The sequence below is a fragment of the Pongo abelii genome, chromosome 8 (genome assembly GCF_028885655.2).
Source record: "Pongo abelii isolate AG06213 chromosome 8, NHGRI_mPonAbe1-v2.0_pri, whole genome shotgun sequence".
Classification (NCBI taxonomy): domain Eukaryota; kingdom Metazoa; phylum Chordata; class Mammalia; order Primates; family Hominidae; genus Pongo; species Pongo abelii.
The window spans coordinates 76,274,434-76,288,758 of record NC_071993.2 but is presented as its reverse complement, the minus strand read 5'-3'; the positions used below and the strand labels follow the sequence as shown (position 1 = coordinate 76,288,758).

The following is a 14,325-nucleotide window of genomic DNA, read 5'->3' as shown; positions in this document are numbered from 1 at the left end:
ATAATCATTTTTCTAAGAGAGAGAGGCACCAAAGGGAAAACCAGATAAAGATAATTAACTAAAAGTATCAGAAAGGGAAGAAAAAATAGCAGTTTGGTAGTAACCAATAAGGTATTTTTACAAACAATTTAAAAGCAAAGTTAAAGGAGGATAAGGAAACTGAGAACAGTACCTAGAAAATGCTCTTAGAAAATGTTTCATTATAGTGCACATAGAGAAAGGCAGCAAGAGAACAGTTATTAGACACGTCAGAATAAAAGCTACTGCCAAATTTGTAGCCTGTGTCAAGGTAGCCAGCAACAATAATTACCATTTTATAAAGACTTAACTGTGTGCCAGAAATTACTCTAAGTCCTTCACAGGGATCATATAAATTAATCTTCTCAAAACTTTTTAAGGTAGGTACTAATATCCTAATTTACAGAAAACAAAATGAAATCTCAGAGAAATTAAGTAATTTTCCCAAGGACAGAACTGAATATATGCTGAGGTGGGATTTGAACCCAGGCACTCTCATAAAAGTTACTCTGCTTTCTCATCATACATATTTATGTTGTGAGTTAGAATTCTTAATCATTACAACATTCTCCATAATAAATTAACTTAATTTTCCAATTTGTAATGTTATTTACTATTTATTTATTTTTTGAGATGGAGTCTCACTCTGTTGCCCAGGCTGGAGTGCAGTGGCATGATCGCAGCTCACTGCAACCTCCACCTCCTGGGTTCAAGCCATTCTCCTGCCTCAGCCTCCCAAGTAGCTGGGATTACAAGTGCCCGCCACCATGCTTGGCTAATTTTTGTATTTTTAGTAGAGACGGGGTTTCGCCATATTGGCCAGACTGGTCTAGAACTTCTGACCTCAGGTGATCTGCCCGCCTCGGCCTCCCAAACTGCTGGGACGTGAGCCACCGCACCTGGACTGTAATGTTATTTATAATTATAAATTTGTTGTGGTCTTAGAGTTCTTTTAAGAGCTAAGCACCAAGAGTTCAGAACTAATTTAATGTGTGTATGTATTTATATAATATGTAAGTGAGCACTGGGCTTCTTAAGAAATTGTTCTTCTTTAAAAGGGTCCACATATCCCTCCAAATGTTCTGAATCCTTTCAAAAACACTGCTAAAAGACCTAGGGTACCCTGGTTGGTGTGTGAGGGTTTATATGCAAAGTCTTGGTATGAACAAGGTTCATTTCCTGAAGAATCAATTTTCCTCAATGGCAAATAAATTAAATCTCTTTTATATTGCAATAAATATCTATTATGCCCATAATGCAAAATTTGCATTTGAAGATAGAAAATTAGCCTCAGTTCAAGTCTTGCTGAGGGAAGGTTAAATCCTTAAGAAATATGTTCTTTCTCCTGCCTTCACAGGTTCTCTAAAGGAAGAGTTTGAGAAGCTTTACCTAGGTCAGAGATGAAGAAAAAAGGAAATATTTATTCAAAACTCTGCTGAGGGCAATTATTTTCTTTCTTAAAAAATTATTCCTTGATTCCAGCTACCACTATATATATATATATATTTGCTCCTCTTCAATGCAGAACTTCTTCAAAGTATTGCCAATGGTTGTTAATGCTTCCTTACCTCTAAATTTCTCTTTACAACATCCCAACCCTAGAATCGTATTATCAAGGTTATCAATTACCTTCATATAACCAAATTCACCGTCAATTCTATGGTTTCATCTTCCTCCTCTGCAGCATTCAACAGTCTCTCTTTCACTTTTAAATTTTGGTTTCCAAGACTCTCCTAGTTTTCCCTCTACCACACCTGCTTTTTAATCTTTGTGGATTTCTCTCCTTTCCTCACTTCATATCCAATCCATCAGTGATTTTTATTTTCCTTTTGTCTCCAAGATTCCCTTTTACCTCCAAGATGTATTCCAAGTCCATTTCCTTCTTCCATCTAAACAACCATCATCCTAGTCAAACCCATCATTTCCTCTCCCCTAATCTACTAAAATATAGCTTTCTCATGGATCTCCGTCTTTCATTTCTGTCCCGTTCCCTACACAGCCAACAAAGTTATTATTCAAAAAGTTCAGATTAAGTTTCCCCTGTTTATCGTTAACACTTTAGATAAAATCCAAATTCCTAATCCTAGTTTACTAAATTCTCTATGATTTGGCCCCTGCCCATTTCTCTGTTCCCTCCTCACTCCCATAAGCCATGCTGGCTATTCTCCTTTCTTTCTTTCTTTCTTTTTTTTGAAAGGAGTCTCACGTTGTCGCCCATGCTGGAGTGCAATGGTGCAATCTAGGCTCACTGCAACCTCCACCTCCTGGGTTCAAGCAATTCTCCTGCCTCAGCCTCCCAAGTAGCTGAGATTACAGGCACCCACCACCATGCCTGGCTAAGTTTTTGTATTTTTAGTAGAGACGGGGTTTCACTATGTCGGTCAGGCTGGTCTCGAACTCCTGACCTCATGATCCGCCCACCTTGGCCTCCCAAAATGCTGGGATTCCAGGCGTGAGCCACCACGCCTGGCCTAATGCTGGCTTTTTTCTATCTTTCAATCATGTCAAGCTTGTTTTCACCTAAGGTATTTTACCAAATGTTCATTGTTCTTGAAATTCTCTCTGCCCTGATCTTAAAGGGCTGCTCCTTGTCATTCAGATTAATACTCATACTTCATTAGATAAGTCTTTTCTGAAACCTAACTTTACTAAGTCCCCTCATTTTAATAATACATATTATTAGCTGGTATTTTTTGCTTTGTTTGACTATTGCCAATCTTGCCCAGTAGATTACGAATTCCATGAGAAACAAGGCTCTGTCTGGTTCACCACTGTATTTCCAGTACCTAAATCAGTGCCTGTTATATAACAGATTCTCATTGTTTGTTGAATAAGCAAATGAGTAGACCTAAATCTACAGAATGGCTATAAACCTGACCCAGCCTCAAGGTGACTCAGGAGAAAAGTCAATGAGTCTCTCCTAGTCCAGACCCAAGTACACTAGGGAAGGAAAAGATGTCTAGAAGCAACCTGATTCCGGGAGGTGGGAGTATCCTAAAAACAGCATGCACTAACCAGATTGCCATTCAAAAACTACTGTACTTTTTTAGTGCTTACTAGACATATTCTAGACACTGTCAGAGGTGCTGGTTGACTGACAAGAGCACCCATCCACAAGGAGCTTACAGCTGGTGCCTAGCAAGCAATGAAAGGTTACTCACCCTTCTATTATATAACTGCTGCACACATATTAAATTACCTGGGTACAGAAAAGTGGGCCTCAAGTATACAAAAATGGCTAGCAAATAAGAGTAGTAAACCTAAATATTTTGTATCTAACTGCTTACCCATTTCTGCATTAAAATTTTATGTGCCTAATTCAAGTTTTCTAAGACCATGGTACTATTTTAATGGGATAGTGTCTAGTTATTAAAGACTTAGCTGCATAAAAAGATGTATGCACCCACATTTATACAAAAAATCTGAAATAAAAGTAAACACACAATCGGCTCACTGCAACCTCCATCCCCCAGGTTCAAGTGATTCTCATGCCTCAGCCTTCTGAGTAGCTGGGATTACAGGCATGTGCCACCACACTTGGCTAATTTTTTGTATTTTTAGTAGAGATGGGGTTTCGTCATGTTGCCTAGGCTGGTCTTGAAATCCTGAGCTCAGGCAATCCACCTGCCTCAGGCTCCCAAAGTGCTAACTTTACAGGCATGAGCCACCACACCCAGCCCTCTTTTGGTAGTCTTGAAGCACCAATTTCACAACAATAATGCATTCTTAGGAGTTCTAGTATGAAGAACGCCAGTATTTTCAACACTGGAGAAATAAGAGGCAACCTCATGGAAAGTAAGAGTTAAAAATCCATTTCACACTTGTAGGTTTTTTTTGTTTTGTTTTAAAGTGTAATCCATTTCTTTGGTTTGGCTTTGGTAAAAGAGTAGAATGTTTGCATATAAATATTGTAAAATATATAGCACTCCTTTGCAATGTGTTATTATTTAAAAAGTAAGTTCTGGATAAAAGTTCTGAAAAAACTTTCTCATTTCAAAACCAAGCAATTGTTTCTTTTTTTATTAGATACATATACATAAAAATGAAATCACAAATTGCACAGAAAACCTACCATTCCATAGGCCTGCTGTTGGACCCAGTTGATATAATCATTTCTTATGTCTATCAATTCTTGTACTTCATGTATATAAAATTTATCGTACTGTATAATCTGTCCCGTTTTCTCATTTACCTACAAAAGAAAATGTAATTGACATTAAATTTAACCAGTACTCAAGACAGACAATTTTTTTTTTATTTTTTGAGACGGAGTCTCACTCTGTCACCCAGGCTGGAGTGCAGTGGCACAATATCAGCTCACTGCAAGCTCTGCTTCCCGGGTTCATGCCATTCTCCTGCCTCAGCCTCCCGAGTAGCTGGGACCACAGGCACCCGCCACCATGCCCGGCTAATTTTTTGTATTTTTAGTAGAGACGGGGTTTCACTGTGTTAGCCAGGATAGTCTCGATCTCCTGACCTTATGATCTGCCCGCCTTGGCCTCCCAAAGTTCTGGGATTACAGGCGTGAGCCACCGCGCCTGGCCAAGACAGAGAAATTTAAAATACCTAAAGAAAAAAATGCTTTGGGGATTTTCTTAGCTATTTTTTTCTTCCTACAAAAAATAATTACTGAGTGCCTACTACATGCAAAATGCTAGTTAAGTGCTATGGGAGACACAAAGATTTGTAAGATGTGATATCTGCATTCAGTACCCCAAAATCTAGAAACGACATGTCTTTATAACTACAACACAGTATGAGATATGTAATGATTAAACTGTATATGGTATATATAAACTAGATACTATAAAGACTTATGGTTGGGAAATGGGACCTTAATAATAATAGCAGCTAATGCTTGTTAAGTGTTGCTCTGTGCTGGCATCTGATTAGAATAAACTTTAGGAGGTGATATCTGGACATGATGTGAAAAATGAAGAGGATGCAAATTACCACCCTAGAGATTACCTATTAATTACGAAGATAAAAACAAATCTTTACAGTGGAGAGCACCATCTTAATCAAATGATCTAACTAATCATCACCAATACTGGAACAATAAAATATTATGTTCTTGGTGATATAACTCAACAGGAAGCATACAAATGATCTATGAAGTAAAAACAGTTTAATCCAAATCCAATCAAGTCTCCTAATCTAAATTTTAGTTTATAGGAAATACAAGGGATAGAGGAACAAGTTAAATAAACATCACCATGAGGAAACAATCAGACAAATCCTGATTATGAAACTTTTACAAGAAAACTGGCCGAGAATCTTCAAAAAGTCAAGGTAGCAGGGACTGAAAAAAAAAAAAGTTAGGAGCTATTCTAAATTAAAAGAGACTAGAGGAATTCTGGTACTAAATATGGCAGAATACTTTGTATCAGACTACTCTTCCTGGCACTAACAATTATAAACTCTAGACAATACATTAAAGAACAACTACTGTACTACTGTACTTAAAAACACTGGAGATCCACCAAAAGTAGGCAGAAACAGGAATGGACACAAGTAGAGGATAGAGCTCAAGCAGAAAGCAGCAGTCTTAATAGACAGACTGAAGCTGCCAGCACAGCCAGACAATGAGGAATAAAAAAATCAAAGAAAGGAATCCAGAGGACGAAGCCCCAAAATCTATGTGCAAATTCCCCCCACATCCTTGGCTAACTCTAAACCATGAATGCACAAAGTAAGACCTGCTAAAAATAAATAAATAAATAAATAAATAAAAACTCAAACCCAATAAACCAACAGAAAGCACAGCTGAGAGGCTACTCCTTTTTTTTTTTTTTTTTTTTGAAACGAAGTCTCGCTCTCTTGCCCAGGATGGAATGCAGTGGTGTGACCTCGGCTCACTGCAAGCTCCGCCTCTCAGGTTCATGCCATTCTCCTGCCTCAGCCTCCCGAGTAGCTGGGACTACAGGCACCCACCACCACCTCTGGCTATTTTTTTTTTTTATTTTTAGTAGAGACAGGGTTCCACCGCGTTAGCCCGGATGGTCTCAATCTCCTGACCTCGTGATCCGCCCACCTTGGCCTCCCAAAGTGCTGGGATTACAGGCGTGAGCCACCGTGCCTGGCCAGAGAGGCTACTCTTACAGTAAGAGTTCAAAACAAGCATTTCCAGAGGAAAAGGGGCATATTTCATAATAATAAAAGGATTAATTCACCAAGAAGTCACAACAATCCAAAAACAGCAGAGCTTGAAAATATATGAAAGAGAAATCAACAGAACCATGATCATAGTCGGAGATTTTTAACACTGCTCTCATTAACTGATAGAAAAAAATAGACAAAACCAGCAAGTATAGATGATCTGAATAACAATTTAAACCAACTTGCACTCACTGTCATAACACTTCACCTAATAATTGTACATGAAATGTTCACTAAGATAGACCAAATCCTGGACCATACAATAAGTCTTCATACATTTAAAAGAATCCAAAGTATACAACATATGTTCTCTGTCCACAATGGAATTAAACTAAAATCAGTAACAGAAAGAGATTTGGAAAATCCTAGAATACTGGCAATTAAACAAAACACTTCTAAACTACTGAAAACTTTTCTTGAACCTGTGAGAGAGCTAAAGTTACAAGACAACCAAGTAGCCTGAATCCAAGGATCAACAAATACTTACAAAAGGTAACAGGGTACCAGAAATGGCTCATTTGTGGCAGAGAGAAAGAGGAAACTACTACTGTCATACAAGCAGAAGTAATACGCTAAAATTTTAAGAATCACTTAAAGCTGAGTGTGGGGTAGCTTGACAGTACGAAACCCCATAGAGTCCCAGGCAGTTGGCACTCACTCACAGCCTCTTGTTCATAGACTGCCACTGGGTGCCCATGAAAACAACTGGAAACAAGGCAGAGGGGGGAAAAAGGAAACAAGGCAGAATATTAAAAGCCTCTCTCAATGGTACAAGGAATTACCTGCCACATGAGAAAGGAACAAAGGCCCGCCACCCTGCCCAGATCCTTCTTTCACACAGAGCAAAAGCCTTCAGCCACTGAGGAAGGGGACGCAAACCCATGTCTTGTTGCTGAGGGAGGGAAAAACCTTCAATTCCTGGGAGGAAAGGTGACAAGAACAGTCCTAGGCTCAGAATCTTATATCAGTAGGACTAGAGGTCTGCAATTGCTGGGGGAGGGATCAGAAACTGCCACACAAAAAAAATCGGAAGCAGAGTTTGGTTGCCACAGGAAGAGGGGAGGGAACTCTGACAAAGGTCCAGGCACACATAATCTACCTAAAACCAAGGCTATACCACAGCGACCAAGAACCATTTCTGTTCCCTCTCCTCTACCAATCTTGAAAGCACTGAGTAACAAGCAACACCAGTTTACAACTGACAAGAGGAAAGAATGAGAAGAAAATACCTCTAAGGAGTAGGCATGCAAAGTAGGGCACAAACATTCACAAAAACCATTTGACACTCCACTTCAACCCTAAACACTGTACTACAGGCCTCAAATTCCTCCAATGTTAGAGGCCTCAAATTACTCTAGCATTAGAGGCCTGTAGTGTAATGAAGGTATTTATAGCAAATTAAAAATTCAATTCCAGCTTAACTCCTGACTAAATAAACTCAAATCCTTACACTAATACCAGATAGGAGAGGTGTACCAATTTATAAGCTTTAAACCTATTGATTTCAGTTTCTTACTATTTTATAGATAACCCAAAATTATGAGACATATCAAAAATCAACTGAACAGGCTGGGCACGGTGGCTCATGCCTGTAATCCCAGCACTCGGGGAGAAGGCAGGTGGATCACCTTAAGTTAGGAGTTCAAGACCACCCTGGCCAATGTGGCGAAACCTTGTCCCTACTAAAAATACAAAAATTAGCTGGCCATGGTGGTACATGCCTGTAATCCCAGCAACTTGGGAGGCTAAAGCATGAGAATCGCTTGAACCTAGGGGGTGGAGGTTGCGGTGAGCTGAGATTGCACCACTGCACTCTACCCTGGGTGACAGAGTGAGACTCTGTCTCAAAAAAAAAAAAAAAAAAAAAAAAAAAATCAACAAACAAAACAAAACAAAAAAGTGTCTAGAGACAAAGCAATCAACAGAGTCAGATTCAGAGAAGACCCAAATGTTGGAGCTAGGAAACAGGGGCTTTAGGAAAATATTTTGAACTTAAAAGTAAAAACACATAAAAATTTGTGGTATGCTAATAAATCCAGGCATAAAAGAAAATCTATAGCATTAAATGATCATATTAGAAATAAAGGGTCTAAAATCAATGATCAATGTTTCTGCTTTAAGAATCTGGAAAAAAAAAAGATCATATTAAGAACAAATCAAGCAGAAGGAAGGAAACAAAGAAATCAATGAAAGAGAAAACAGAAAAACACTAGAGAAGAAATTAAAAGCAAATGGGTTTTCTGAAAAGATAATAATGAATAAACCTACAGTCAGACTGACCAAGAAAAAGAGATGACACAAATTACCACTATCAGAAATTAAAGAAGAAACATGATTACATAGATATCTTGGTAAAACTGACTCATGAAGAAACAGAAAACCTGAAATGTCCTATATTTATTTTTTAAATTTAATAGGAAATTTAAAATTTTCCCAAAAGAAAACTGCAGGGCCAAAATGGTTTCACTGATGAATTATATCAAACATTTAATAAAGAAATAATACCAATCTTAATCAAACTTTTTCAGAAAATAAAGAAGGATCATTTCTTAATTCATTTTATGAAGCCAGAATAAATTTGATACCAAAAGCTAACAGCAATATGAGAAATAAAAATTACAGATCAATATCCCTCATGAACACAGATGTAAACCCTCAATAAAATATTAACAAATTAAATCCAATAATATATATAAAGTATAATATAAATATAATGCCAAGTAAAGTTGATCTCAAGAATGCAAGGTTGGTTTAACATCCAACTATCAATGAATTTCACAATATTTCTGAAAAAAAGGAGGAAAAAAAATCATCTGTTCATCTCAACAGATGGAAACAATATCTGATAAAATTCAACATCCATTTATAATAAACACTCTCAGCAAACGAGAAATGGAAGAAAATTTCTTCAAACAGATAAAACCTATCCAACCGCCCCCACCCCCTGCCAACATTTAACATTATACTTACTGTTAAGATACTGAATGCTTTCTTTCTAAGATTAGGAACTAGGCAAGAATGACCACCATAACCACTTACATTCAACATTGTACTGGAATTATTAGTTAATAAAATATGCCAAGAAAATAACATGATTCTGTATATAAAAAAGCCAAATGAATCAATCTATAAGAGAATTACCAGAACTAAGAATTTATCAAGATCATAGGGTAAAAGGCCAACACTCAAAACTCAATTGATTTTCTCTAGGCCAGGTACAATGGCTCATGCCTGTAATCTCAGCACTTTGGGAGACTGAGGCAGGCAGATCACCACAGGTCAGGAGTTTGAGACCAGCCTGACCAATATGGTGAAACCCCGTCTTTACTACAAACGTAAGAATTAGCCAGGTGTGGTGGTGGACGCCTGTAATCCCAGCTACTTGGGAGGCTGAGGCAGGAGAATCATTTGAACCCAGGAGGCAGAGGTTGCAGTGGGCCAAGGTCTCACCATTGCACTCCAGCCTGGGTGACAGGAATGAAGCTCTGTCCCAAAGGAAAAAAAAAAAAAAAAAGGCCAGGCACGGTGGCTCACACCGGTAATCCCAGCACTTTGGGAGGCTGAGGTGGGCAGATCACCTGAGGTTGGGAGTTCAAGACCAGCCTGACCAACATGGAGAAACCCCATCTCTACTAATAATACAAAATTAGCCAGGCATGGTGGTGCATGCCTGTAATCCCAGCTACTCGAGAGGCTGAGACAGGAGGATCGCTTGAATCCGGGAGGCGGAGGTTGCAGTGAGCTGAGATTGCGCCAGCACTCCAGCCTGGGCAAAAAGAGTCAAACTCCGTCTCAAAAAAAAAAAAAAAAAAAAAGAATTTCTCTGTATTAGCAACAAATAATTGGAAAATAAAAATTTAAAAAATCATTTACAACAGCATCAAAAACATAAAACATTTAGGAATAAATCTTTGAGAAAGAGAAGGAATAAAATTTTTAAAAGAATATGCTAGATCCTTGAAAACTACAAAGCACTGCTGAGAGAAACTGAAGAGTCATTCACTATGTTCATGAATCAGAAAGGAGAGTAGCAAGACTCAAGAAACAATTGCAAAAACCAAAATTTGACTGGACTCTAGTTATTTAAAAAGCAGTAACATAAACAACATTTTTGCTATAAATGAGGAAATTTGAAATACATGCACAGATAGATGATATTATAGAATTATAGTTAACTTCCTTAAGAGTAATAATGCTACTGCTGTTACACAGAAAAATGCCTGTATTCTTAAGAGATGAAAGATGGAGTATTAAAGGATGATATCTATGATATCTACATTTTACTTTCAAATGATTCATGAAAAAAGAATATACACACACATATATAAAGCAAATGTGACAGTATGTTAACAACTGCTGAATCCAGAATGGAGGGCACACAGCTTTTAATTATATTTGTTTTCAATGTTTCTGTAGGTTTGAAGATACTGCAAACAAAAATCAGAAAGGAAAGTGAATGGAAAACATAAAAAAAAAAAAGGTTTGAAGGAGAACATTCTAGGCAGAGAGAACAGCACCAGCTAAAGAGACACAATCTGTATGTAACTGCCCCCACCTAAACTGCTAAAGAGAATGAGAGGCACACGGAGCAAAACTGGATTCAACATGCAGTTGGGAAATAAGCTGACCTCAACCGTCTCTAGGTTAGCCATCCTCAGCCAAGGCTAATGTTAAAACAAGGCCCAATCACATAGGAATTAGAATAAATGTTCATCATTGTATGCCAATGAGTTCTGGCATGTTTTGTTACAGAATATTACTGTGGCAAAAGTTGATACATGGGGAAATAAGGTTTTAGAATTTAAAAAGTAACAGAATCAGTTGTATTTTATGAATATTATTCAGCTGAGAGAGTGAGGTATAGTCAAGAATAAGTAGAGAGGCTGGCAGTAGGATTAGGATATTGCTAGAAGATTTAAAGTCTCTAGATAAGAATTCAAGGTCATGGCAGCTAATGGATATGGAAAACAAAAGAGTCAAAGACAACTTCAATATTTCAACCCTGGGTAAGAGTAATTTTAAAAATTACTGTACATAGGCTGGGCACAGTGGCTCACGCCTGTAATCCCAGCACTTTGGGAGGCCAAGGTGGGCGGATCACAAGGGCAAGAGATCGAAACCATTCAACATGGTGAAACCCCATCTCTACCAAAAATAGAAAAATTAGCTGGGCGTGGTGGCATGTGCCTGTAGACTCAGCTACTCAGGAGGCTGAGGCAGAAGAATCGCTTGAACCCGGGAGGCAGAGGTTGCAGTGAGCCGAGATCACGCCACTGCACTCTAGCCTGGCAACAGAGAGAGACTCTGTCTCCCAAAAAAAAAAAAAAAAAAAAAATTACTGTATACACACACACACGCACACGCACACACAGAGTCAGGAAAACAAGACAAACCTTTCTTAGTTGAAAGTAATGGCAGGACTGTCAAGTCACTCGAGAAACGTTTGCCTCAGAGACATAACTGAGTCATTTTCCTTAAAGGTGACAACTAAAGCTGTGGCAGTAGGTGAGGGAGAGGTAGAAACAAAAGGAGCCAAATGCAGACCCTATAGAGATGTTGCACTTAAGAAAAACCACCAAAGAAACAAATAAAGTTGATCTAACATACAAACTAAACAAAACTAGCTACTTTCCTTTGAAGAATAACAAAAGTATTATAATTTGTGAATAATCACATATACACTAAAACTAAAGAATATCTGAAAGGGAACAAAATGAATCACTCAGTAAATATATAAATCTAACCAGACAATGCTGGTGTCCAAATAGGTGCTCAATAAATATGAGATGAATGGACAGATAAAACTTAAGAGATATTGCCTATAGTTCTTACTTCTAACGGCACTTTAAAAGGATCGGTCTATATCTGTTGCATTTTCAGTGAGATGTATTATAATGTATGCTTATTGTTAATTTTTGTAAAAAGAATGGTTTATATAATTTTCATGTTTTCTGAACTTTTGCCCTGAAGTATTCCTAATAGAAAAAGAGAACAAACACATATATAACACCATTACCCTACCTCATTCCATGGAAGGGGCGTAGGGGACTGTCAGGTCTTCAGTATGCATATCAAGAAGGGAAGCTAAAATTTTCACTACAATGCAGACTCTACCTTAAAATTCACTCAAATTTGGCTGGGCACAGTGGCTCACGCCTGTAATCCCAGAACCTTGGGAGGCTGAGGTGGTTGGATCATGAGGTCAGGAGTTCGAGACCAGCCTGGCCAAGATGGTGAAACCCCGTCTCTACTAAAAATACAACAATTAGCCAGGCATGGTGGCGCATGCCTGTAGTCCCAGCTACTTGGGAGGCTGAGGCAGGACAATTGCTTGAACCCGGGAGGCAGAGGTTGCGGTGAGCCGAGATCGTGCCATTGTACTCCAGCCTGGGTGACAAGAGCGAAACTCTGTCTTTAAAAAAAAAAAAAAAATTTCACTCAAGTTATATGTTCCAATAATAAAATAAAAGCTATCATTAAAGTGGACTTCATGTACATTATCTCATTTAAACAGTCCTATGAAATGTATACTATTATTATGATCATAAAGATGAGTATACTAAGGCTTAGCATTTAAGAAAGTAACCAAGGTCACATAAGTAACAGAGCCAGAAATATAACACATGCATTCTTTTTTTTTTTTTTTTTTTTGACAGAGTCTTGCTCTGTTGACACCTCCCAGGTTCAAGCAATTCTCCTGCCTCAGCCTCCTAAGTAGCTGGGATTACAGGTGCCCACCACCATGCCCAGCTAATTTTTTGTATTTTTGTAAAGATGGGATTTCACCATATTGGCCAGGCTGGTCTTGAATTCCTGATCTCAGGTGATCCACCTGCCTTGGCCTCCCAAAGTGCTGGGATTACAGGCATGAGCCACCACGCTCAGCCGACACATGCATTCTTAACTCACTATATGACTGTCCAATTTGCTTGATCTTGTGGCTTAGCATTGAAGGTACAAATAATCCAATTTAAGAAGCACACATTTAATAATACTGCTTTTATTTTCACAGTTGATACTTTTATCTCCTCTAATTATTGACAAAAGCACTTTCAGTTCTTTTTTTCTCCCACTGTTTTGATTGCTTTATATCTGTGGCCAGGATACTCATTTGGGAGAAACTGACCAGAGTTATACTGCTATTACTAGCTTTCAAACAAAACAAAGACACCAAGTTTACATATGGAGACCAAAATCTTCATCCTAAAAGAAGGGGTCAGCAAACTACAACCTGTGGGTCAAATGCCACCCACTGTTTTTTTTTTTTTTTTTTTTAAAGTAAATTTTGCTGGAAAGCAGCCACTCCCATCCATTTGCATGCTGTCCACAGTGGAGTTGAGAGTTGACTAGTTGCAACAAAAACTGTATGGCTCACAAAGCATAAAATATTTACTATCTGGTCCTTTACAGAAAAAGTTTGCAGGTCCTACCCTGGAGTCTTTAGTATTGCGCTTTAATCAACTGAAATAATTAGCCAAACTCTTTCTACTAAAAAAAGAAAATACACAGAATAGTTATACAAAAAATGCAATGGCTTTCCCCTCTCCAATATTTATGTTTATACATATACAAACTAATTTTTAATCACATTGGATTCTAAAATTTAGTGACTCTTGCAGAATATGATTCACATCCCACTGACCTCTGATACATATTTTTGTTTACCTTACTTAAAATTTAAAAGTGAAACCACAGTTTCCATCCCTAAAAGCAAACAGGTGGAAGAGGTGAAGCAATAGGGCAAAATGGAAAGCTCCACTGATTGTCCCAGCTGCATGGACACCAATTTAACAACTATCTACACAAAAAAAGCAACTTCCTGAGAACCAAAAATCAGGTGAGCACTCATAGTACCTGGTTTCAACTTCATATTGCTGAAAAAAAGAGATACAAAAAAGTCTTGAATCACCAACATCACCCCTCTCCCAGCCCCTGGCAGTGGCAGTGTGGTGCAGAGAGCATTTCTGTGCACCGGGGAGAGAAAGAATGCAGCAATTGTGAGGCATTAAGCTCAGCACTGCCCTGTTACAGGAAAAAGTAAAACTGCATCAAACTTAGCTGACTCCTGTCCACAGAGGGAGCATTAAAACCCAGCCCTAGCCAGAGGGGAATTGTGGATCCCAGTCGTCAAAATGTGAGTTCCTGCAA

At 38.3% G+C, this 14,325-nt stretch overlaps 1 protein-coding gene across 12 annotated transcripts in view; it reads right to left on the bottom strand.

Moving 5' to 3' along the window:
* Positions 1-14,325, bottom strand: part of HERC4 (HECT and RLD domain containing E3 ubiquitin protein ligase 4) — a 154,391-nt gene that overhangs the window by 42,365 nt on the left and 97,701 nt on the right. For all 12 annotated transcript variants that reach the window (XM_054523391.2, XM_002820893.6, XM_054523396.2 and 9 more), the window contains one exon: positions 4,091-4,210. In XM_054523391.2, the coding sequence (XP_054379366.2) occupies positions 4,091-4,210 (120 nt within the window). The remainder of the gene's footprint in view (positions 1-4,090; positions 4,211-14,325) is intronic.